At 66.9% G+C, this 25,377-nt stretch overlaps 2 protein-coding genes across 2 annotated transcripts; both read left to right on the top strand.

Annotated features, from left to right (window-relative positions):
* The first annotated feature begins 1,308 nt into the window (after window positions 1-1,308).
* Window positions 1,309-11,964, top strand: TBC1D10A (TBC1 domain family member 10A). The gene is made up of 9 exons (XM_059827710.1): window positions 1,309-1,514; window positions 5,519-5,618; window positions 8,650-8,757; window positions 9,079-9,185; window positions 9,874-9,988; window positions 10,266-10,331; window positions 10,665-10,854; window positions 11,187-11,341; window positions 11,572-11,964. The coding sequence occupies exons 1-9, from the start codon at window positions 1,309-1,311 to the stop codon at window positions 11,962-11,964; spliced, it is 1,440 nt and encodes a 479-aa protein (XP_059683693.1).
* Window positions 11,965-14,550: 2,586 nt separating this feature from the next.
* CASTOR1 (cytosolic arginine sensor for mTORC1 subunit 1) lies at window positions 14,551-19,572 on the top strand. The gene is made up of 9 exons (XM_059827736.1): window positions 14,551-14,663; window positions 14,778-14,848; window positions 17,438-17,631; window positions 17,782-17,914; window positions 18,127-18,250; window positions 18,901-19,014; window positions 19,106-19,188; window positions 19,304-19,398; window positions 19,484-19,572. Exons 1-9 carry the CDS (start codon window positions 14,551-14,553, stop codon window positions 19,547-19,549), a joined length of 993 nt encoding a protein of 330 aa, XP_059683719.1. The 3' UTR covers window positions 19,550-19,572.
* Window positions 19,573-25,377: the final 5,805 nt, after the last annotated feature.

Here is a 25,377-nt window from a genome sequence, read left to right on the forward strand (position 1 = left end):
TGCTGGGTGGTGTGAGCCACCTCAGTGCCTGAGGAGCTCCCCGATCCGACCTCTCGTTCCTCGATGTCTCTGGCTGCACGCTGCTCTGGTGCTTAGGCGATGTTTTCAGCCAAGCCCCTTTCACTAGCCTGGCAGGGCTGAGCTCCCGCCCCAGCGCTCCGGCAGGAAGACTTCCTGCTAGAAATAGCTTGCGTGGAGCCTTGCCAGTCCGTTTCTCTCTAAATATTACTGATAAATGTTGTAACAGACTGTGCATGTGTATATTGAGAACAAAACAACTGTTCCCGCAGCCTTCCACTTCAGTGGGGAGGACCTGCAGCGCTCGAGCTGCCAGAAAAATCTGGAAGTAGGTCGAGTTGTCGCTGACTTTAATGAGCTTCGTTTCCTTGGGCGAATTTACCCATCGCCTTACCCGCTTTGAGAGGGGTCTTGGCTCTAAAACCCCCTGTTCTTTGCTGTTCAAGGGAGAAAATGGAGCGCTGGGCTCATGGCTGTGAGAAGTGTCCGGAGGTGGGTCTGGAGGTCCTCCCTGTGGACCTGCCCCTGGAAGGCTTCACCTGAGGCAGGTCCTGACACATCCCAGGCCCAGTGCTGTCACCCAGTCGCTTATAGATCCTTTTGCGCTTTATTTTGAGGCGAGCCGGGACAGTTTTGCCTGCCTGGGGTGAAGGCGACGAGGCCGGCGGTGGATGGGGACCCTCCGGGTGCGGCGGCGGTGCTGGGGGAGCTGGGCTCGGGGGGGGCTGGGGCAGGTTTGGGGTGCGGTGTGCTTCTGAAGGGAACAACCTGTGTGCCTTTGGCTTCAAAGCGTCCCCCGACCGGAGCAGGGTCACCCCGAAGGGGAAAGGGATCCTCCCAGTGCCCCGTCCCGGTTTGTGCCCAGTGCAACCCTCGTTCAGCCCCAGTGCCGTCCCAGCACAGCCCCTCAGCCTCCCGGTAAGCGCCCAGCGCGGCCCCCACGGACTCCCAGTGCCGTCCCGGTGCAGCCCCGCCGCGGGCTCGGCCTGCTCCCGGTGCGGACCCGGTCCCAGTCCTGGCCCCGCCCCTCGCCCTACGTAGCCCCTCCCCTCTCGCTGGCACTGCCGGGGGCGGGAGCAAGCCCTGACGGACAGCGCCCTCCCGGCCGCTTGGCCAGTCCCCTCCCGGGGCGGGCCGTCCCCCTCGCCATCCTTGGGGCTGATTGGCGGGAGGGCAGGTCCCGCCCAATGGCGGCGCGGCGCGGGGGCGTGGTCCGTCGGGCGGGGGGCGTGGCCGCCGCCGTGGCCGCGGCATGGAGGAGCGGCCGCGCCGCCGCTGAGCCGCGCCGCCATGGCCAAGAGCCGCGGGGGCGGCGGGCCCGGCTCGCCCGGCGGCCGCCACCACAGCCTGGCTGGGACCCGCGAGAGCCTGGCCGAGCCGGGCGGCGACGAGCTCAGCTCCCTCGGATCCGACTCCGAGGTTAACGGCGGTGGCCCCGAGGAGCGGCGCGTCGACAAGTTCGGCTTCATCGTGGGCAGCCGCAGCGCTGAGGGGCCGTGAGTGGGGCCGGGCCGGGGGGGCCGCGACCGGGGGGGGGGGGGGGCCGCGCCTCTCAGGGCGCTGAGGGCCCCGGGGAGCCGCCCTTGGGCCCGGCTGGAGCCGCCGCCGGCCCCTCAGCCCCCGTAGGGCCGGGCCGCGGGGCCTCGGCCGCTGGGCCGGGCGGGCAGCGGCTCTTCCCGCCCCGCGGCCTCGGGGGCGTCCTCCGGCCGCGGCTCTGGGCCTGTGGGGCCGTCCCCGGCGCTCCGCGGGCAGCCCGGCCCCGCTCCGGCCCGCGCCCCGGAAGAGCAGCAGCTCCCGGGGCGGGTTGCGGGTGGCAGGACCGGGGGTGCTGCTCCGGGGCCGGTTTGGCTCCGTGTGGCCGCCGAGGAGGGCCCCCCCGGGGCCAGCGCCGCAGCGTGGGGCGGCTCGGGGGTCGGGTATGCCCCCGGTGCCTCGGCGGAGGGTGCCCCGAGTGTCCCCCGCTTGCCTGGCAGCGCTTCCGTGAGGTGTTTAAACCCTCCCGGGGGGCCGCGTTGGCGGGAGCGGGGCGGGAGCTCCCCCGTGCCCCGTTCATCCCTGTCACAACCGTCCCCGGGCTCTGCTGCCCAGGGCTGGGGCCCATCCCCAGGGCCATCCTGCACAGCCACAGCGGAGGCCGCAGCAGCCCCGAAAGCTCTTCCCGCTTCCCCCCGTCTCTCCTGCGTCCATGCGGGGGGAAAGGCTGGAAAGCCGCGTCCGCCTCGGACACGGGAGGGATCGCTGGGAGCTGCCAGCAGCGCCAAGGCCTCCTCGCCGAGGTCAGTGTCTGGTTACCTCCAGGCCTCTTCTTCTCCGAGCGCTGGATTCCAGCGTATTTTTGGCCGCCGTCGAACGGGGGAGGCCAGGCCGTTGTTCGGCATCCTGCCAGGGGAACCGGCATCGGTAGCCGCTGGCCAAGGCGCCGTGGCGAGGAGGCGTTGGCCAGCCTCCCTCCGCGGAGGAAGCCCTCGGAGGAAACAGGGCAGCCAAAATCAGTAGCGAGCAGCCCACGGCTGTGCCGGCCCAAGGCGCTGGGCCCCGGGGCGGTGCCGGCACCCAGGAATGTGCTCCGGGTTGCCGGTGAGCTGGTTCGGCAGCGTGTTTGGTGTTGGCCTTCCTGGCCGTGGTTTCATCGCAACACCCAGAGAAGCGCTAGATCGTGGCGGGGACGATGCGTGGCAGCCCGCTCCTCTCCGGCTGGGACGTTACCTGGAGCGGGCTCCCCTGTGGTTTGCCCTGTCTGTATGCTCTGGTGTCAGTTGGGCGCCGTGCCTCAGTTTCCCCGTCCACGGGGAGCAAAGCGTTCACCCCTCCTAAGCCCGCGGGCGTTACTCAGCCGGTCTGCGGGGAGAGAAGGCACCAGAGGTTTGATTGCTGGCGCTGGGCAAGGTGCACCGCTCGGGGTGATAAACCCCGTCCCCGCCTGCTGAGCTCACGGCTCAGCACCGTAGCAGCAGGGTGGCCTCTCCTGCCCGGGGTGCTGCACCCTGTCCCGGCCACGCGCTACGTTTTGGGGATGTTTTGGATGTCCCAGCTGTCATCCCTATGGCTGTCCCTGGGTGCTTGGCGTGGATGTGCCTGTCCCCGAGGTTCAGCAGGCAGCGGCTCCTCCGGACGGAGCTCCTGGTGCTGCAGGCGAGTGGGGGGGCTGACAGTGTGGTGGCTGCCGTCACTGGGGACTGAGTTTTCCTCCTGTGCCCTGCAGATGCGCTGAGGCCCAATCCTGCCCTCCTTCGGGGCTTTCATCCGTTCCCTGTCTCTCCCAGGAGTGGATAAATGGGAGCACGTGGCCTCGCTCCATGGCTGGCAAATTGGGGTCCCTCTAGCTGGAAGGGTTTTGGGGAAGCACAGGGAGGACAAGCGAGGTGGAGGGTCTTGGAGCACCGGGAAGTGCCAAGCTGTGGAGCTGTCACCTGCAGCGTGGGTGCGGAGGAGCATCTTCCCTGCGTAGGGCACCTCGCTGCTTCCCGGCCTGGGGTGCCCCCACCCTGTCCTCCCTGCCTTGGCCATCTGAAATGCCTCTGGTCCTCCCTCTGTGCCCGCTGCCAAGCAGCCATCAGCTGGTAACAGCTTCCAGTCTGGGCTGGCCGGGCTCCAGCGGGCCTGCGGCCAGCTCCTGTATCCAACGTCCAGCGCTCCCGAGCTTCCCACGCCTCGGAGAGACCCAGCTCCTCCGGCAGCCCAGGCTCCCCGGCTCGGGGCCAGCGCTCCCTCCATCCCCGTGCCGGGCTGTGCTGTTGACCAGGGAGTTGCTGGTTGTGCCCAGCCTACGCTGGGGAGGTGGAGTGGCCGCACCGAGCAGAGCGGATCCCTTCGGAGTGGGTTTGCTTTCCGAAACAATCGCGCTTGGCCCGTCTGACCCGCTGCGGTGGGTGGGACCTGGCGGGGAAGGGCTGGTCAGGGAGCGGGGCAGTGCTGCCAGCTGGATGCGGCCCTGGGCTCTCCCTGCTGCTTGCTTCCCGGCTCCTGATGCAGAAAGGTCTGGGAGGAGGCAGGACCTGAGTGTCCTGCAGCAGGGCTGGGTGCTCTGCGTGTCCCTGGGGGATGCTCCGTGGCGGGACCACTGTCGTCGGAAAAGATCTGGCCACTCCTGGGACTGGCACGGCCGCGGGGCAGTGCGGAGCTGAGCCCAGGAAGGCATCAGGTCTGCTGTGGCCGGCGGGAGTAGGGAGGGGATCGTGCCCCTGCACTCGGCACTGGTGAGGCCGCACCTCGAATGCTGTGTTCAGTTTTGGGCCCCTCACTCCAAGAAGGACATTGAGGTGCTGGAGCGTGTCCAGAGAAGGGCGACGGAGCTGGTGAGGGGTCTGGAGCACAAGTCTGATGAGGAGCGGCTGAGGGAGCTGGGGGTGTTCAGTCTGGAGAAGAGGAGGCTGAGGGGAGACCTCATCGCTCTCTACAATTACCTGAAAGGGGGTTGTGGGGAGGTGGGTGTTGGTCTCTTCTCCCAAGTGACAGTGACAGGACAAGAGGAAACGGCCTCAAGTTGCGCCAGAGGAGGTTCAGGCTGGATATTAGGAAAAATTTCTTTCCTGAGAGAGCGGTGAAGCACTGGCAGAGGCTGCCCAGGGAGGTGGTGGAGTCACCATCACTGGAGGTGTTCAAGGAACGTGTGGACGTGGCACTGCGGGACATGGTTTAGTGGGCATGGGGGGGTTGGGGTGGTGGTTGGACCTGATGATCTTCCAGGTCTTCTCCAACCGTTGTCATTCTGTGAGTCTGTGATTCTGTGCTGAAGTTGGCCCTTCTCTACTGATGGCTTGAAAGAGCTTCTGCTCTCCCCGGGATGCGCGCACCCGGGGCCTGGCCGAGCTGCCTGTCGCCCCGGCTCCCCCCTGACGAAAGGCAGAGGGTGCCCGGGGCGGGTTGGAGGCTGCGGCGCTGCCTTTGGCGTCACGGCAGCGTCCCCGCCTGCCTCGGCAGGGTTAAATCGGATTCCCTGGCTAGGCTGAGCTGTTGCTGGAAAACACTCCCCTCCCTCCTGGGGGACCCTCGGCCGGGCTCGGCGCCGGGCCTGGAGCAGCGCCAGGCTTTTGGGGTGCGAGCATGACTGGGGCCGCGCAGATGACATGATGCTTATGGCCCCAGCTTTCTCCGTCTACAGCCAGCCGCTGCGGGGGGGGATCAGACCTTACTCAGCTCAGTTAATGGCTCTGGCTGTGATCCCCGGTTCCTCGCCTTCCTGGCATGCCCTTCTCGCTGGGCACAGGTCCCCAGGGACGCTCAGGCACGTGGTGGGTGCAGAGCAGGCTGCTCCCGAGAGGTTTTGAACTGCTGGGGAGTTGGCGTGGTGATTTCACAGGTGGTGAGCGCTTCCGCCGGTGCCGAGCAGCTGCTGAAACACCAACGCGCTTGAGCGTGTCCTGGACGGGTTCTGCACCTGGGGGAGGGCAGCCAGCCGGCCGTGGGGGGCACCCAGGGTGCTGGAAGGGATGGGGGGGTGCTCTGTGATGCAAGGAGGGCTTGGCACCGTGCTGACTGGCCTCTTCCCCCCGTCCCGCAGGCTGGAGGAGGTGCCCTTGGAGGTGCTACGGCAGCGGGAGTCCAAGTGGCTGGACATGCTCAACAACTGGGACAAGTGGATGGCCAAAAAACACAAGAAGGTAAGTGACGGCCCTGTCCCCTGGGGCTGCCCCAGGGCAGCTGTGCAGGCGAGAGGAGGTGGCAGGGAGGGACAGCTGGGTGCGGCGGTGTCCCCTTGAGGCTTCGGGGCAGCCTGCGTGTCACTAGGTCACCGCAGGCAGCCGGCCGTCTTGCCTTTCGATGATGCTGTTGGCTCGAATGGGCTGTTCCCTCCCCCTGACGCTTCTCATCGCGGGAGGGATGCTGGAGCGTGGGGGGATGCTGAGCCTGCGGTCCCCGAGCCAGCCCGCTCCTGCTCCCGTCTGCTCCCTGCCGGGCTGGAGCCTTCCTAGGGCTTCTTTGGCTGCCTGAAGGCAGCCACGGGAATTGTTCAGTCATGGAAACTTCTGGTCTGAGCGTCTTGTAGACCAAAAAAAAGCTCCGGGTAGGAAACGTTTGAGCCTGATGTGCGTGACGCTGGTCTGCAAGCCGGGGTCCCCAGGAGACCCGTGGTGGTGTGTGCTGGGTGGCTCCGTGGCCTGGTCTGTTGGTGCTCCCTGACCTCTCCTGAGCCTGTGAACGAGGCAGAGATGGGATGTAGCAAGTCCTGGGTTGCTGCTGTGTGTCCGCTGGAAGCGGTGAGGCTGCTGGCATGGGCCAGTGGTGCCTGAGAGCAGCCGAAGGCCACTTCCTCCTCCTCCTCCTCCCCCCCGCTGGCAGAGCCTCCTGGCACCGCTCTGTGCGCTGTGCTCCCGGAGCGCCGTCCCCGCTCGGTGCCTGGTGAACGACGCAGGAATCCCTCGTGTTTCTTGGCCGCACACAAAGGATTTGGGAGAGCTTTTTGGGACGCGGCAGGCGGGTGCTTTGTTCTGCGGGCGGTTTCTGCTGCTCTCCAGCCGTGCCGCAGCATGGCCTCTGGGCTCGGGTGAACGCTCCGGCAACCGTATGTCTGGCAGAGGAGCTCCCTTGTGCTGGGGCTGAGCTCCTGCAGGGCTCCATGGGGCTGATGTGCTGTATAGTCTGTTCTGCAGCAAAAATCCATGCTCAGAGCCTCTGAGGTCTGCTGTGGAGAGCTGCTCTGTGCCCGGAGCCCTGGGGCTGCTCAGGGAAGGGTGCCCGGCCTGGCCCTGGGTGCTGTCGATTGTTCCTGCTCTGGCAGGAGACTGGCTGCTTTGGTATGGGGCCTCACAACGTGGCTTGGGCCCTGCTGCTTCAGAGGAGCTCCCTGTGCCTCTGAAAAACCCCGGTGCTTTTCTGGCTGCCTAGCCCGGGGTTGGCTGATGGCCCGGGGATCTCTTGGGCCAGTTCCTGCCAGGCTCGCTCACACCTGCACAGCTCCAGAATCCCGAAATTCTCCCTCCCTCGCCCGCCTGGCCCAGATCCCAGCAGAGCCGTGGCCCCGCGTCCTTCGCGGTGCTGAGCCGTGCCAGCACCGCGTGCCGGTCCTTGCCCTTTCCAGCCAGACCGAAGGCGGGCAGACGCGTGGGCAGCTCCCACCGCTCTCCGGGGGTGGGCAGCGTTCCGGCTGCTCTTTGCTTTCAGCATCCCTCAGCCCCGACATCCTCCCAGTGCCCTGGAGGGGCACGGTGGGATTCTGGGGGTCAGGTACCCCCAGCACTGGAGCGATGGCAGGACCTGGTACGGAGCCAAGGGGATGAATGCTCAGCTGCTTGGCCCCAGCCGCAGCTGAGCCTGGCCAGCTGGAGGGGCTGCTGAACTGAAACCCGGCAAGGCGGCTTCCTTCCTGGCAGCTTAGCCAGCAGGAAGGGGAGCTGGCTCGAAAAGGGAGCCATCAGCAGTGGCAGAGCTGCCCGCAGCCACCCTGGGCATCGCCCGCCACGTTTCCTGCGAGCCCAAAGGCCCCGCAGGGCTTGGGAGCTGCCCGGGTAAACAAGCAGCGCTGTGGCGAGGGAGCAGCAAACCCTCCCAGGGACGTGGCGTTACCACCACGCTGGGCCAGGCTGCTTGGAAACACAACCATTTGCTCCCGAGTTAAGCCTGCAAACAGGGAAAAGGAGCTCTGGGCAGGCGGGAGAGGCCCGGGGAGGCTTTGGGGGCTGTCGGCTGCGGCTCACAGAGCCCTGGCATGTCTCCGGCACTTGGCACATGCCGCCTGAGCGGGGATGTGAGGTGTGGAGGCCGTGCTGGGTTTTTGTAGGGTTTAACCAGGCTGAAAGCACCGGTCTCATGGTTCCCCACCTTGCCACGTGCCCTGGCTGAGGACCGTGGGGAGATGGTGCTGCTGCTTCCCCAGGAGTTGGAGCGTCTGGGGGTCTCTGGTTTTGGTCCCTGCTGGGGTGTTGGCAGCGGCAGGGTTAAGCCGGCTCAGCTCCCTGCCGCTGGACTTTGGTCCTGGCCAGTGCCCTGCGCCAAGGAATCTGGGGGCTGACTGTGGGCACGGAGCCACCCCAGGGGCCTCGGGAACTGGCAATGCGTGGAGCTGGGGCCAAGCCTGCCCTTCTACCCAGGGTGTGCGGGCGGGAAGGCTGAGACGCTCAGCAGGGTACACCTCCCTGCTCTCCATGGCCCCATGGGTGAGCAGGAGGTCTGGGCTGGGGGCCGAGGAGCCCTCCCCTGCGTCCCTGGTGCTTCCCATAGGCTGTGCTGGGGTGGGGAGGGAGCCGCCCGCTCCAGTGTTTGCTTTTCCAGCTCCCAGCAGGATCCTGCTTTGAGGCAGAACTGGGCTTGTTTGGAGCTGTTTGCAAGCCACAGAGTTTCGGCCGGGCTCCTGGCACCCGTCTGCAGCTGCCTCGTCCTGGTGTAGCTCTGGCTGTCATGTTAAGAGCAACGCTGAGGAGGGAGGGGTGAGCAGACCCCTCTTGAGATCCTCAGGGTCTCTGGCTGCAGCTCCCCGTGCTATCCCGTAGGTCTGTGCGATGCCAGCCACCATCACGGGACATGTGGCACCCCCGTCCCCAGGGGTGCAGGGACACATCCCCTTGTACAGGGAGGCAGCAGGGGACCAGCCTGCGACCGCGGTGCTGGGCACGGCTCCCATCTTGCCCCAGGGGCCTCTTTGCTCCCCGCTGTTCTGCCGTCCCCCCCGTGACGGCTGTGTTGCTCCCTCCACAGATCCGGCTGCGGTGCCAGAAAGGGATCCCACCCTCGCTGCGGGGCCGAGCCTGGCAGTACCTCTCGGGCAGCAAGGTCAAGCTTGAGCAGAACATCGGCAAGTTTGACGTGAGTGCAGCCGGGAACCTTCCCGCACTGCCGGGGAGGGGGTGCTGGTGGAGGGGGGCAGTGCTGGGATGGCTCCTGCTCCCTCCAGGGCTGGGGTGTCCCTTAGGCCCGTTCCTGCTTTGTGGGGTTGAAGGGGGGTAGCGTCCCAGCCAACATGGGCTGACCCACGACCTGATAGGGCTTATGTTTGGGGCAGAGCCAGGTCCGGCCCTGTGGCTGCTCCGCCGGCTCCCCTGGGCTTGCTGTGGGCCCCGCGTGCCAGAGCGGGGCTGGCACCATGCTGGTGTGGGGTGTTGCTCACCCCAACCCTCTCCTCCCCAGGAACTGGATCTCCTCCCAGGGGACCCGAAGTGGCTGGACGTGATCGAGCGGGATCTCCATCGGCAGTTCCCCTTCCACGAGATGTTCGTCTCACGTGGAGGCCACGGGTAAGTGGAGCTGCTGCGTGTCCTGTCCTCGGCAGCCACCGGGCTGGACCAGCACCATGGGATGGGCACTGTCGATCCCAGCTCACGGAGCCACACTCGTCCCCCACAGTGTTCCCCACAATCCTTACACCCCCCAGCTTGGGGGGCATCCAGGCACCGGCTGAAAACAGGACAGCTTCTCAGGAGCTCGGTGCACGGGTCACAGCCCTCGGCACCGGCTCTGATACCCGGCAGAGTGGGAATTGTCGCAGCAGAAGGGTGGAGGGAGAAGGCGGCTGCTGTGGCTTCCGTTTCACGAGGGAAATGCTGTTCCCCACGTGTCGGGGAGTGTCTGCGCTGCTATGCTTGCAGCTGGGTCCCTCCCCGGCCATGGCTCACCCTGAGCCAGCATCCCTGGGAAATGGTAGTCTCCCTGCCTCACCTTTCGGATCTAGGCAGGATGGGGCCTCTGTGGGCAGTTTCCCGAAGCAGAGCTGTGGTTATCATGTCCCGTAGCGCTGGGTTTGTTTGGAAGAAGGATCCCAGCCAGACGCTGACTCGGGCTCGTGGGGGAAGAGTGGTGGCCAGTGGCCGGCCTCCAGTGCTGGATCACCGTGCATTGCCAAGTGCCGATTTGGTCCGCGGGGGAGGCTGCTGGGCTGTCTCCATGCCCTCTCTCCACCTCTCCCTCCCCGGGGTGTCTCCGCAGGCAGCAGGACCTGTTTCGGGTGCTGAAGGCGTACACGCTGTACCGCCCGGAGGAGGGCTACTGCCAGGCCCAGGCTCCCATCGCCGCCGTCCTGCTCATGCACATGCCGGCCGAGGTATGAGCGTGTGGCCGGGAGGGCAGGGAGACCCCGTGGCCGGGGAGCTGGGACCAGCGGGAGGGTGTGGGTCACTTCGGGGTGGTGCTGGAGGGCAGGGTGCTCAGCTCACAGCACCCATTTACCCCAAAGCTCAGCTGGTGCAGGGAGGTGCCCTTCGCCCCAGGTGTGCTTGCTTCCTCCTGCCTGCTCCCTTGATCCCTGGGAGCAGGGTGGGGGCTGCAGGGATGTCCCCTGGGGACACCTGGGTGCTCACCCGCTGTCCCTTGCCTTGCAGCAAGCGTTCTGGTGCCTGGTGCAGATCTGTGAGAAGTACCTCCCCGGCTACTACAGCGAGAAGCTGGTGAGTGAAGGGCCTGCGGTGCCTTTGGTGCTGTGATGTCTCCAGGCCAAAAGCTCCCCCAGCTCCTCACCCCGGACAAAGAAGGGAGCTTGGGGAGATCCTGGGTGCTCCCACAGTCTCCATGTTGTGCCATGGCCCCCAGGAGCATCCCGCAGTCAGGCGTGGGGGGCTCAGCGTAGCTTTGCTGCCGGCATCCGTGGAGCACAGCTCTGCTCCCATGGCCAGGGCTGGAGGGTGGGCTGCTCCTCCTCTGGGGCCGGGCGCTGGGGAGCTGATCCCAGGGCTGGGCTGGGGTTAAGGCGCTCAGTGGGGCCCTCGACGCTGTCCCTGCAGGAGGCCATTCAGCTGGACGGGCAGATCCTCTTCTCGCTGCTGCACAAGGTCTCGCCCGTGGCCTACAAGCACCTGAGCAAGCAGAAGATCGACCCCATCCTCTACATGACAGAGTGGTTCATGTGCGCCTTCTCCCGCACGCTGCCCTGGAGCTCCGTCCTGCGCGTCTGGGACATGTTCTTCTGCGAAGGTAGAAGCTCCTCGCCGTCCTCCTCTTCCTCCTGGAGTGACCGGCTGCAGCCCCTGCGGCACGGGGATGGCACTCGGGCCTGCAGCAGGAGTGCTGCCACAGCTGCTTGCCTGTGCCTGGCACACGGGACTTGTTATAGGGCAGGTTTGGGGCAGCCACGTGCCCGGGGTGTTTTCCTGGGGGTTAGGGGGCACATGCATCCCAAATCCACCCTCTTGCGTGTCCCGACTGCTAGCGGCACCAGGACCTGGTGCCCCACAGCATCTGAGAGACATAGTGGCAGCGTCACCCTGTCCTGCTGGGCACTCGCTGCCTCACCTCTCCCCTTGCAGGGGTGAAGATCATCTTCCGGGTGGGCCTCGTGCTGCTCAAACACACCCTGGGCTCCTCGGACAAGCTCAAGTCCTGCCAGGGCCAGTACGAGACCATGGAGAGGCTGAGGGCCCTCAGCCCCAAGATCATGCAGGAGACCTTCCTGGTGCAGGAGGTGAGGTGCCGGGGAGATTCTGGGGGCCCAGTGCCACCCAGTTGGTCACGCTGCTGGACTGGGGTGCCCCTGGGGTGGGGGGGGCAGTCCCCAAAAGGCTTGGATTTGGGGTTGCCTCTGCTCTGGGGGGTATCCCACAGCCTGCCCCAGTGGCTGGGGTGCCGAGCCGGCCCTGGGTGGCACTGGCACTGTCGGGGGAGATGCTGATGGCCCGAGTCTGTCCCCCACAGGTCATCGAGCTGCCGGTGACGGAGCGTCAGATCGAGCGGGAGCACCTGATCCAGCTGAAGAAGTGGCGGGAGACGCACGGGGAGCTGCAGTGCAAGTCCCCCCCGCGCCTGCACGGCGCCAAGGCCATCAGCGAGGCCGAGCCCCCCACCCGCAAGGCGCTGGAGCCCGTCCCCTCCATCATCGTGCCCCCGGGGCCCGCCCCTGTGCCCAAGGCCCACAAGAGCAAGGAGAAGAGCAGAGCAAAGGGCCCGGCCAGCCCTGCCAACGGCCCTGGGGCCGAGGGCAACGGGGCACCCGGCTCGGCCCGGGAGCTGCTGCGCCCCCAGGTCTCCCCCCACCACCAGTCCAAGGAGAGCCTGAGCTCCCGGGAGAGCGAGGACACATACTTGTAGGGCCGGCGTGGCGCAGGGTCCGCACCCCGGGCAGCCGGGCTCAGCTGGGCTGCGCACGGACCCGGGCTCAAGGACACTGATGGGGGGGGTGTGGGGACCCGTGGCGCCCAGCGCTCGGGCTCTGGGCTGGAGGGATGGGGACGGGGTGGCCGGCGTGGCTCCCTGGGGACACCGTGGTCCCCGTGTGCAGGGATGCCTGCTCGGGGCAAGCTCGAAGCTGGGGGGCACCCGTGGGAGCTTGGCCAGGTATGGTGACCAAAGGGGACACCTCCGGTCTGCGCTGGGTGCCCACCCCAGCAGGGTGCTGGCACCAGGAGTGGTGGGAGCCCTGGCAGGGGGTGGCTGAGCCACCTGAGCTCCCTCCCCACGGCTGGGGGGAGCCGAGCTGCCCCTCAGGCCCTTCTCCCTGTCCCAGAGCCCCTCAACCCGTCGCCCCCAGCGTCCCTCCAGTGGCCCCCACCCTTCTGCTCGCCCTGCGCTGGCCGGGCAGACCCAGACCCCGAGCGCTCGCTCGCACCTGGTGCAGGGGAACTGGGGGTACGCAAGGAGCCGGGGGGAGCCCTCACCCCCCCTCCTCTTTATCTAGTGAGGATATATCCAGCTGTAGCCCTATATGTAGTACCGAATTTACCTACTCACTGAGCCTATTTATTATTCCTCCGTGGCAGTAACCGTCGCAGGACAGGGACCGAGGTTGGGAGCTGCAGGCAGGATGCGCCAGAGGCAGCGGGGTTTGACGCCAGACCATGACTGTGGGGCTTAAAGCCCCCCACCCCGTTCCCAGGCTCCCCACAGCTCGAGGGGAGCATTCACCCTGCCAGGGCTCTCCCCACCGCTGCCACCCACCCCAAGGCCCCGGCGGAGGTGAGATGGGGTGCCCGAGGGGTGGGCGAAGGGCTGGGTGCTCTCCGGTTGTGGGGTCCCCTCTCTCCCCGCCCGCCTTCCCCAAGGGTCAGGGGCGGCTTTGTAAAATAAAGCAGGGAAAAACGGTTTTGTACAAAGGGGTAAATAAAGCAGGATTGTGTAAAGGCGCAGCGCCTGCGGCTCCCCATGTGTCTTCCTGTCACCCTCTGGTGCTGTGGTGTAAAGGGTGGCACAGGATGGGGGGTGTGGGTGCTCCCCATCACCTCCCGATTCCTGCTGCACCAGCTTTGGGGAAACACCCTGGCCCCAGACCCTGTGTCCCCTGGGTGCTCTGGCCCTGGGGTTGGGTGCTGGGGAGGGTCCTGGGAAGGGACCTGCTGCTGTCACCCCTCTGTCGCTGTACCCCCTGAGCCACCGAGGGTGGCCAAGCCCCAGCCTGTCCTTGCTGTCTCGTCCTGCCCTGGGGCTGCCCCTCTTTGAAGTGTAGATGGGAGGGTGCTGAGACCTGCCCCAGCTTGTGACAGCAGTGGTGGCTGCCAGGCCCTGGGAGGCTCCCTGGGGGGCTGCCATGGGGTGAGCACCCTTCCTGGCACCCAGACCTGCCCCTCTCTCCCAATGTCACAGCTCCTGTGGCTGAACAGAGCCAGGAGACCCCTCATTTATCTCACAGTGCCCCAGAACTCAGCTTTCCATGCACAAAATGGTGCCCAGGCCCTTTCTCCTTCCCTCCCCATGCTTCCTGCAGGCGGGAATTCTGCCCAAACCTCCGTTCCTCCCTCCCAAACTCCCTTTTCCCAGGGGGTGGCCACAGGACGGTGTCTGGATGTGGTGCTGGGTTCCCCTCTGCCCCTGCAAACCGCGGCTCTGGGGCCCCAGCCCTGGTTTTGGTAAATCCCTGCGGCCGGGCCGGCTTCTGGCGGCTCATCCTCCCCGAGCCGGTGGATTTAGGGCCGGGGCTGAGTGTGGAGGAGCCGGCTGGGGTGCACCAGGCCGGGATGGAGGGAGTATGGTGGGCTGGCATCTGGGCTCCCAGTGGGTCCAGTCCCAGGTTGACTGGTGCTGGTGAGCGCTGAGCTGGGCAGGGCGGGGGGTGGGAGGGTTGAGTCTGGCGGAGACCCCGGGTCGGGCACCCCACGGCTCTCAATGGGTGCTGGTTTGGGTGCCCGGGGGCTCTGGGTCGGGTCCGGTGCGGGAACCCCGGGGCTGCGGGTTGGAGCTGCTCCGGTCACCCCGGGGCTGCGGGTCGGGTGCTGTCCGGGCACCCCGGGGCTCCGGGTCGGCTCCGGTGCGGGCACCCCGGGGCTGCGGGTCGTGTCCGGTGCGGGCACCGGGACTCAGGGTTGGAGCCACTCCGGGCACCCCGGGGCTGCGGGTCCGGTGCTGTCCCGGGGCTGCGGGTTGGAGCCGCCCCGGGTACCCCGGGACTGCGGGTCGGGTCCGGTGCGGGCACCCCGGGGCTGCGGGTCGTGTCCGGTGCGGGCACCGGGGCTCCGGGTTGGAGCCGCTCCGGGCACCCCGGGGCTGCGGGTCGGGTGCTGTCCCGGGGCTGCGGGTTGGAGCCGCTCCGGTCACCCCGGGGCTGCGGGTGGAGGCACCGGGGCCGGTCCCGGGGCGGGGCGGGGTCGGGGCGGGCCGTTGCGTTGCCCCTCCCGCGGCGCGGGGCGGGCCCGGGGCCGCGCTTATAACGGCGGCGGTGGCGGGGGCCGGTGCGGCGCGGCCGCCATGGACCTGCACATCCTGGAGCACCGGGTGCGGGTGCTGAGCCTGGCCCGCCGCGGGCTCTGGCTCTACACCCACCCGCTGCTCAAGCTGCTCTTCCTGCCCCAGCGCTGCAGGTACCGGCCTTCCTCCCCGTCCTCCTCCTCCTCCTCCGGTGCCCGGCACCGCTCCAGCTTCGCGGCCCCGGGAGGCGGCGGTGCTGGGGTTGGCAGCGCCGGTTTCTTCTTCAGGTGCAAGTTCTTCAGTCTAACGGAGACCCCCGAGGACTACACCATCATGCTGGATGAGGAGGGCTTCAAAGGTACGGTGCGGTGGCTTCCACGGCCGCCCGGTCGCTCTCAGGGTGGGCTGGCACTGCAGGCATGAGTTGTGCACGTTCTCAGCCCGGCCAAGCGCAGCGACGCTCTGAGCCTGGGCTGCAGGGAACGAGTCCCGGCTTGTAGCGAGGCTCCCTCAGTACGTGCCCATCCCCAGGGCTCCTGGCCACGGAGCTCCCATCCCCTCGGCGCTTGCGCTGGGGATGTACCAGCTTGCCCGGCCGAGGCTCTCCCGGTGTGGCTGCCTTTGCCCTAATAACCCCTTCCCAGGCAGAGCTGCATCTCCACCGGCTCGTGGGACCAGGCTGGGAAACCGGTGAGGACGGTTTGCGGGGAACCCGGCACCAACCAAAAGCCCGGCTGCTCCGGGCAGGGGGCAGGTACCTGCCGGGATGCCCACAGGCAGCACCCCGGGCGCCCTGCCTGCACAGGGTGCTGCTGCCAGACCTGCTGCTGTCCGGCCTGCGGCTGCCTTCACCTCACCCCCTGCCCCGCGAGGGCCGGGGCTGGCCGGCACGTCGGCAGAGCGGGGCCGATTCTGTGCCCACCCGGGTTGGCAGGGGTGAGCCCTGCCTGGGGGTGCTGCCTGGCAGCAGGGACCAGGTTTTGGGGTGTCCTGGGAGGGGTTGAGTCCTTCCAGGCCCGTTCCCCTCCCCAGGAGGTGTCGTTCGGTGGTGTGCCCACCACCGGTGACCCAGCGTTGTGCCGTGCGTCAGCCTCACCGCTGGTCCCACCGGGGGTACCGGCCCAACGGGCTGTGCCGGAGGGGCCAGATCCTGTCCTGGCTTCCCACACCCAAATCTTCCTGCCGAGGCCGCGGGAGCCGGCCACAGCTTATCACCTTGGACGTGCCCCAAGGAGCAAGGGTCAGCGCTCCGGCCGTGGGGCGCTCGCCGGCCAGATCCAGCTCCCACCTCCCTCCCCGGCCCTTTGCTCGGGGAAGGGGCCGCGGTGCCGGACTCTCCCCCCCCCAGAGCCAGAGCTGTTCCCCATGTATTGTTTTATTTCGGGGCCTGCGGACAAATATTCCTCAATCCCGAGGGGAGGGCGGGAAGTGCTGAACAATGGTCCTGCGAGCCGGCGGCCCCGCTGCGCCATGTGTACCCCCGCCCCGGGTCTGGGGGGCTGCCAGCATCCCCCCGCTGTGGGGCTGGGGAGGGGACCCCCGGCAGAGGAGAGCTGCACCCCCTCTCTTCCCTTGGGGATCCGGGTTAAGCCCTGGGGGGGGTGGCATGGGGACAGCGGGGTCCCCCCCACGCGCTCACAGCCTCACCCAGGGTGGTGTTGAAAAGCGATTAAGCGGCGAGCGCTGGGACGGGTCCCCATGTCCCCGTGTGTCCCCCCCCAATGGCCCCAGCGCTCGGCCCTGGGCCGGAGCCGAGGCTGTTCTGGCGCTTCCTGCGCAGGAACAGGCGCTGGAAACACCCGCCGAGGCCCCCGGATCCGGCCCCGCTCCCTCCCTGTCCCAAGCCGTGGTTTGGGAGCGGGGTGCAGAGCCTGTCCTGTGATGGGGGTCCCCCCCCATGGGTGCTGGACCCCTCCCTGGGGCTATCTCCCCTCTGCCACTGGTGTGATGAGTTTGCCTTCTCAGCTGGGCTGGGACGCTGGGTGCCCACCAAAGGGCTGGGTGCTTGTGCGGGGCTGCGTCTTATGGGTGCTGCCTCCCACCTTTGCTGGGTGGGGGGGAGCAGTTTGGAGACCCCTTGGGTGGCCACCCCACCCTGTCCCTTCCAGGGAGAGCCGTGGGGTGGGGAAGGGGGTGCCAGGGCGGGGGGGGGGTGCCTGGGTGAGCACTGGGGCACCCCGGCAGCACCAGTCCTGCTCCTGGGCAGCAGTGTGGGTGCGGCAAGGGGGACATGAGCACAGCCCCCGTGTCCCCCCCGGCCCGGGGCAGGAAGGGACAGGCCAGCGCGTGCCCTCCCTGCCAACAAAAGCAGCTTTTTGGGAGGCAGCCCTGGCCCCCCGCCAGCCTGGGCTCGGCCCCTCCCCGCCGGGCTGGCGCGAGGTGCTGGCACCCCCGGGACCGTGGGGTGACCCTTCCCTCGTCCTCGCCGGTGCCCTGTGTCCCCCCTGCCCTGAGCATCCCTGGTGCTGGACACTGGGCTGGGGGCTCCTGGGGGGCAAGGGATGACCGGGGCAGCCCCAGGGCCCCGGCAGTGCCAGTTTTGGGGTGCGGCACACCCCAACATGCCCTCGCACCCAGGCCGGGGTGCTGGCGTGGGGAGGAGAGACGTGTCCTGGGCCTGGGGGGGGTCGAAGCCTTGGCCCCGGTCATCTCTGCGACCAAATTTAGGCGCCATCTCAGCACCTGGAGCAGCTGAGCCCTGTCTGGCTCGTTCCGCTTGTGGATGAGGCTGGTCTGCATCCCCAGACCAGCGTCTCCAGCCCCACGCCTGGGGCTGATCCTGTCCTGGCTCCGCCGGGCCAGCTCATCTCCCGAGGGACAGTGTGACATGCAGCGCCTGAGCCGGTGTGAGCTCTGCGGCACGGACAGGGCATGCGGCGTCGGATGCCGTCCAGCTGTGCCGAGCCCCAGGGCGCCTCGTGCCTCAGTTTCCCCTTGTCCCTCGCAGAGCTGCCGCCCTCCGAGTTCATGCAGGTGGCAGATTCGACGTGGCTGGTGCTCAGCGTCGTCTCCAACGGCCGGGCACCCTCCGGCTGCCAGGCCACCGGTGTCACCAAGATTGCCAGGTCGGTCATCGCGCCGCTGGCCGAGCATCACGTCTCGGTGCTGATGCTCTCCACCTACCAGACCGACTTCATCCTGGTGAGCACCGGCCGATGACGGGGACAGTGGTGCCCGGTCCCACCGGGGGGTTGGCTCCGGCGGAGCCGGGTGAGGACCCCGCTGTCCCCAACCAGCTCTGGGGGGGCTGTGGGGAGGGGTGGCGGTGCCTGATCCCGAACCCTTGGCCAGGTGCGGGAACGGGACCTGCCGGTGGTGATCCACACGCTGGCGGGGGAGTTTGACATCTACAAGGAGGAGAGCGGCGAGTGTGTCCCTGTCACCTGCGACGACGTAAGCAACGGCTTTCTCAAGCCCAAGGCGGGTGAGTGACGCCAAGTCCCATGTCCCCCAGGGCCACCCGGTCCCCAGGGCCACACAGTCCCCGCCGGATGCTCCAGCTCCCACCGGTGGTACCTCTGTGTCCTGAGGGATGCCAGGCTGTGGCTGCGGTGGCCACGGGGTGGCACTGCGGTACTGTCCCCAAGCTGTCCCCAAGCTGTCCCCAAGCCTGACAGGTGGCTCTCCCCCTGCCAGCCACCAGCCCCACGCTGCACCCCGTGCAGAGCCCCCAGACCCGCTTCTGCGTCCTGACCGTGGCCCCCGACACGCTGCCCGCCATCGCCACCATGCTCATCGATGTCCTCTTCTACTCCCACAGGTGGGTCCCGGGGACGGGGACACGGCCATGGCCCCTCGCCTGGTGCCACCTGAACCACGGTGACATGTCCCTCCCCTTGCTCCCAGCGGCTTTTCAAGCTCTGGGTGTGTTTTACAAACTGGTTTTGCCCTTCCGAGCGTGCCGGGGGGCTGCAGCCATGTGGGTGCCATGGGTCCCGCTGCCGCCATGGGACATGGGAGCCATGAGGTGACCTGGGGGACGAGTCCCCGTTGCGGCAAAGCCCGCGGAGGGGGGATTGCGAAGCAGGAGAGGGTGGGTTGCAAAAGGCTGGTGGGAACGGCGCTGGGGTGTGGGGAGGCTCCTGGCCGGGACAGCTCGTGTCCCCTGGGATGAGGTCCCTTCTGGTGGGATCCTCCCGCTCCAGAGGCACCACGGTGCTTCGGGAATGCCCCCAAATCTGGTGTCATCCCCGTCTTGGGTGTGGCCGACACCCACTGCCCCCCAACCCAGCGGCTGTAAGAGCTGCAGACCCTGTGGGTAGCACCCGCTCCCGTCCCCGCCCGCCGTCTCACCCCGCGGCATCCCAGCGTGATGGTTGAAGACGCTCAGTGCCACCACGAAGCCCTTCTCCTCCCGATTTCGGGGGTCATGACCCCTCCCTGTGACTCTCTTCCCTCCCCGCTCCGCAGCCCCCCAAGGGAGGCTGGCGCCGGCAGCCAGGACCTCGACTCCATCACCTTCTTTGCCTTCTCCCTCATCGAGGGCTACATCTCCATCGTGATGGATGCTGAAACCCAGAAGCGGTAGGTGCTGTCCGTGGGGCTGTCCATCTGTCCATCCCCGGGGCTGGGAGCTCCCGGAGGGGGGTTACACCCGGGGGTCCCCCTCTCTCAGGTTCCCCAGTGACCTGCTGCTGACCAGCTCAACGGGGGAGCTGTGGCGGATGGTGCGGATCGGCGGGCAGCCCCTGGGCTTCGGTGAGTGTGGCCGCGGTGGCCGTGTCCCCACCCTGTGCCACCACCACCCGTCCTCCCCCTACCCGGGGGGTGCTTCAGGGTGATGCTCACCCCAGGATCCCCTTTGCCTCCCCAGACGAGTGCGGCATCGTGGCGCAGATCGCCGAGCCGCTGGCCGCCGCCGACATATCGGCGTATTACATCAGCACCTTCAACTTCGATCACGCCTTGGTGAGCCCCTGTCCCTCCCTGGGGACCCGCCACGGTGCGGGTGTCCCCCCGGGGCTGACACCCGCTCTGTCCCCCCCGCCGGCAGGTCCCCGAGGAGGGCATCGCCGAGGTCATCCAGCTGCTGCAGCAGCGCCAGGAGAGTGGCAGATAGCGGCCGGCTGTCCCCACGCCGGGTGGCCCAGCGCGGTGGCACGGTGGGCTCCCCATTCCCCCCCACCCCCCTATATTCATTATTTTTTAATTTTAAGGCTCCCCCCGGTGCGGGGCAGAGCCGGGTGCAGCATCACTCCCTGCCTGCTGGGGACATGGGGATATGGTGGTTTCGGGAACGTGGTGGCCTTGTGGCAGTGGGACAGTGTCCTGTGGGAGGGGGGAGCGGTCCCCTGCCGTGCCACCCTATGGGTGAGGCCAAAGGGCAGCACTGTGCCATCCTCTGCCCCCAGGTTGGGGGGCTCGGGAGGAAAGCACGTGTCCCCGGGGACCTGCCGGTGGGGGGGGACGTGCCAGAGAGCGGTGACGTGCCACCGCGGTGCTGGGGGTGACAGCCCAGAGCTGGTGGGATGTGTCCCCATGCCCGGGGTGTGTCCCCACAGGTGGTCCCCTGGGGTGGGGGTGGGGGGGGCTGTGATGCTCTGGGGCACCCCTGGACCAGCGTCGGGGCGGGTGAAAGCATCCCCAGAGCTGGGGTTCCCCCCTGGCACCCCAAAAATCTCCGAGGCAGAGATGGGGGGGCTGCGGTTCAGCCCCAGCCCCGTGTCCCCTCGGGGGCAGCCCCATGCCCCTGCCTGAGCTGTTGCATATTATGGGGGGACAACGGTGACCCCCCCCCCCCAACTCCTCCCAAGCTGTATTTTCACATAGTTTTTAATAAGTCAATAAAAGTCCTATTATTTTTATTTCCACGTGGCCCCGGGGCGGGCGGCCCAGAGCCGGTCCCTGGGCTGGTGGCACTGGGTGGGATGGGAGCGGCTGGGATGTGACAGGGGCATGTGGCATCCCCAATGTCCCCACCGTAAGGTGACCGGGACGGGGCCAGCTTGCCTGCCACGTATTTTGGGTGAAAAAAGGGGTGAAGGCTGCAGCCCCCAGCAAGTCACCCGCCCTGGGGAAACTGAGGCACAGGTCCCACTCCCCTGTTTGTGCCCTCCCCTGCCCCATGCTGGGCCAGCTCCTACAGTCTGGGGGAAACTGAGGCACAAAGGGATGAACTTGACCCCCGGCCCGGCGCTGCCCCTGATGTGCCGTCACCGTGTCCCCACATCCTCTCCCATTGCTGGCGGCACAGCCCCCCTGGCAGAGTGGGGTGTGTGGGGTCAGGGCTGTCCCCTCCTGGGGTGCCTGGGGACCCCCTTGGGGACCGGGTCTGTGTGGCGGTGGCCGTGCGGGTGGCCCCCCCAGCCTCAGGGTGCCGCCGGGGGTCACGCCTGGTCAACGAGCGAGACTCGGCGGGAGCACGAGCGCAGCAGAAACCACTTCGGGGTCTTTTTGCCCGGGGCGGGCAGCTTGGCGGGGCTCGGGCTGGTGGGCGAACGCAGCTCTGCTCCCGTCCCATCCCCAAAAACTGGCCCCCACTCTCCCGTGCACCTAACGGGAGCGTGCCCGGGTCCCAGCCGCGTCTTCCCTGCGTCAGCTCCCGCACACTTGCAAGCGTCAGGTTCATGCAACCTCCCCGGGCGCTTTCTTTCCTGTCTCGCTCTCTTCTCCAGAGTCATGAGACGCTGGTGACGCGCGCCGAAGAGATGAAGAAATTGCAGCCGGCCCATGCGGTCACCGGCGCTATTTTTGTCCCCGTTGGGTATTGCACAGTCCTCCACCACCCGTTTTCCTCCGGCGGGGCGGCCACCAGCGTGGCCTCCTCCCTGCCCGGCCCGGCAGGGACCCGCGCGGAGCCCTGGGAGGTGACAGTGCCACGTGGAGGGACCGGGGCTACCTGGGGATCCGAGGGTGGGTGCGCTCTGGCCGCGCGGTCCTGCTCGCCCGGCATTGCACACGCTGGAGGGCCCACGGCGTCGGGGAGGGAGGGATGGAGGCATGGATGGATGGACAGGTGGATGGACGGATTGATGGACAGACGGATGGATGAAGAGGTGGATGGATGGGCAGATGGGTGGGTGGATGGGTGGAGGGATGGATAGGCAGGTAGATGGATGTACAAGTGGATGGATGGACAGATGGATGGATGGACAGGTGGATGGATGGGTGGGTGGATAGGTGGATGGATGGACAGATGGATGGATGGACAGGTGGATGGATGGGCAGGTGGATAGGTGGATGGATAGACAAGTGGATGGATGGATGCATGGATGGATGGATGGATGGATGGATGGGCAGGTGGATAGATGGATGGATGGACGGATGGATGGACGGACAGGTGGATGGATGGGCAGGTGGATAGCTGGATGGATGGACAGATGGATGGATGGACGGACAGGTGGATGGATGGGCAGGTGGATAGGTGGATGGATAGACAAGTGGATGGATGGATGCATGGATGGATGGATGTATGGATGGATGGGCAGGTGGATAGATGGATGGATGGACGGATGGATGGACGGACAGGTGGATGGATGGGCAGGTGGATAGGTGGATGGATAGACAAGTGGATGGATGGATGCATGGATGGATGGATGTATGGATGGATGGGCAGGTGGATAGATGGATGGATGGACGGATGGATGGACGGACAGGTGGATGGATGGGCAGGTGGATAGCTGGATGGATGGACAGATGGATGGATGGACGGACAGGTGGATGGATGGGCAGGTGGATAGGTGGATGGATAGACAAGTGGATGGATGGATGCATGGATGGGTGGATGGATGGATGTATGGATGGATGGGCAGGTGGATAGATGGATGGATGGACGGATGGATGGACGGACAGGTGGATGGATGGGCAGGTGGATAGATGGATGGATGGACAGACAGGTGGATGGATGGGCAGGTGGATAGCTGGATGGATGGACAGATGGATGGATGGACGGACAGGTGGATGGATGGGCAGGTGTATAGGTGGATGGATAGACAAGTGGATGGATGGATGCATGGATGGATGGATGGATGGATGGACGGATGGACAGGCAGGTGGGTGGACAGGTCGACGGGTGGAGGGATGTATGGGTGGATGGATGGATGGATGGATGGATGGATGGATGGATGGACAGGTAGGTGCGTGGATAGGGCGATGGGTGGAGGGATGTATGGGTGGGTGGATGGATGGATGGATGGATGGACAGGCCGATGGTCGGACAGATGGCTAACAGCCCATCTGGCTAGACAGACGGACAAACTACTTCAGTCAAGCAGGTGTGGAGAGAGAAGGACGTTCTCCCAGCTCCTCCACCCCTCCAGGGCTGCCCCGGGCACAGCCCTGCCCACCCCGGCCCCACCGAACCCAGCGCAGCCGCCACCTCTGCCGGGGGACGCCCCGAGGAGGAGGAGGAGGCAGCTGGTGGAGGAAGGAGCACCGGCCCCGCTCCCACAGCAGGGAGTCCTGCAGGTCGCAGGGTGGCTGGGGAGGGGAAATTTTGGGAAAAGAAAACATTTCTTCTTCTGCAAGTGAGTCACGGCTGCGCTCTTCCGCCCCGGAGGAAATGTTATTTCTGGGTTGTCCCCTCGCGCTGCTGCCGAACCCTCTGAATGTGCAAATTCGGCACGGGGCGGCTCCCTCTGCTCACGCCGGCAACTTTTGATAGTCACCAAAATCAACCGGATTGCAACGCATTGCAAAAAGCGGATAAAATCTATTCATTTTTTTGGGGTGGATAAAGGCCCTGGTGGTGTCAGGCTCCTGCCGGGCTCCCTCCGCCGGGAAAGGGGAGCTGAGGGGTGCAAGGGGCTTTGCACCGGGTGCCACCAGCAGCGCCGAGCCCGTGCCGGCCCCCGTGGCAATGCCAGCCGGGGCCATGCAAGCTGGGCTCTCCTGCGGTGGTGTTGCATAACCCTGATGCAGCAGTGAGGGCAGCGCTGCCTGCACCGCTGCCCGCGCCGGGCTTCCGCTGCCCTCGGCCCCCGCACCCTCGGGCAACACCCAGAGTCCCACGCGGGGTCTTGTGGCGGCCGTTGGGAACCAGGCGGTTGCATTTCCTCCCTGGGGGCACCCATGGGTGCTGTCGGGCAGAAGGGCTGAGCCGTGTCACCCCGTGTCCCCCGCTTGGCCAGCACCCAAAGTCATTACCCAGAGGGGTGGGCACGTGTGAGCAGACGGACGGACAGACAGAGCATCCCCCAACACTGCGGCCGGATGCGGTCCCCAGCCATGCCGGGATGCTCCGCTCTTCCTGGGCTTCCACCTCCCTCCTTCCCAGGCCGGAGTTTTGGCTTCTATGGCTGGCCTTGGGCTGCAAAGCCCCCGTGATGGGACACGGGTGTCCCCACATGGCTGACGTCCCCGTCCCCGGGTGCCAGCCCTGCTGCTGCCACTGCCGCTGCCCTCTTTTGCATTTGGGTTTCGGGGCAGCTGAGGCCGTTTTCAGTTCAACCAGCCCCTTGGGCACGGAGCGGCGAAACCAGGGCGACTCAAAGCAGCCCTTTCCCAAGAAGCCGGGTCGTGGGGGGTCCAGCGGCGCTGGCGCGGCCGGATCCAGGCTGAGCAGTGGGACCGCAGACTCCCGGGGCTGGACTTGCCGGGACTCCCTCGAGGAACTGAATCGAAGAACAACCCCATCAGCCGGCCGGCATCATTTCCTCCCGCCGGGGTGGCTCACCCCGCTCATTGGCCCCCGGGGCACGGCTTCACTTCTCTCTGGCTTTCCGTTGGGTCTGGGTGCCTCCTTCGGAGGTGGGGGCAAATGGGTGTACTTTAAAAGGCGAGCTTCCCCATCGCCGAGCAGTAAGGAAGTCGCTCGCCCGCCCGGCAGCCCCGCGCCGAAACACCCTGCCCCGGCCATGCGGTGCGACGGGCGGCCCCTGGGCGTGCTGGCAGGTAGGTGTCTGCCGGCGTCCCGCAACTACCCTCTCGCTCGCGCGCCGGCTGTGCTGAGCCGGCCAGGAGCTGCAAGGGGGAGCGTGGCGGCGGGGCCCGCATGGGGGTTGAGTCGGCGTGCCGCAGCAGATGGTGCCACTGAGGCTGTCCCTCCCCGTGCCGTGGCGGTGTCACCTCCCAAGGGCGCCGGCAGGGGACGGGGACATCCCCCCCGTGGCACGTGGGACGGGGAGCACCAGGGATGGGCACCCCACAGGGGCTCCCTTCATCGCCGGGGAAGAAGAGATGCTGGGAGGGGGCAGGCAGGAGGGGACATGCTTCGGGGTCAGTTTGGGGACTGATGGCAGAGGGTCAAGGGTCAGCTTCGCAGCACAGATCCCGCACCCCTGCAAGCCCTTCACCCGCCCCAGCGCAGCAGGGGTGGATGCTGCGTGCTGGTCCAGCGCCGCATCCGAAGTCACCGCTGGCACGCAGCTGTGGGTGACAGCAGGGCCAGGACAGTGTCCGGCCGGAGCTGAGGGGCCAGATCCAGGAGTGTCACCACTGTCCCCTCCTTTCTGGTGGCCCGCACTGAGAGGGGGAGCTGCTGGGGCAACCGCCGCGACTGGGCTACTCGATGGCATCTTCATCCTCCTCCTCCCCGCAGGGTCCCCAGCAAGCTTTTGGCACAGGGGCTGGCTCGTCCCTGCGGCAGGACTGGGGACTTTGGTGCAGGGGGACACATGTGCCTGGCACACACCTTTCTTGCCACCAGGCCTGATGCCAGGGTGATGGGCACACAAGGCCAAGCTCTCCGTGCGGCGGCCGTCACCGTGGCATGGGGGCTGGTGAGCTTGAGCCTTTCCGGCACGGAGAGGGGGCTGCCTCCCTGCACCCAGCGATGCCCCAATGTCCCCCATCTCCCTCCTCTTCCTCCCCAGCTGTCACCAAAGGGCTCCTCATCCTCTGGGCGGTGCCGGGCCAGGGGGGGCGGCCCCTGCAGCCCCCCACCCTGCAGCAGATCCAGGCACTGGTGAGGCACATGGCCGAGGACGCGCAGGAGCTTTTCGCCTTCTA

Source organism: Gavia stellata, chromosome 21 (assembly GCF_030936135.1).
Source record: "Gavia stellata isolate bGavSte3 chromosome 21, bGavSte3.hap2, whole genome shotgun sequence".
Classification (NCBI taxonomy): domain Eukaryota; kingdom Metazoa; phylum Chordata; class Aves; order Gaviiformes; family Gaviidae; genus Gavia; species Gavia stellata.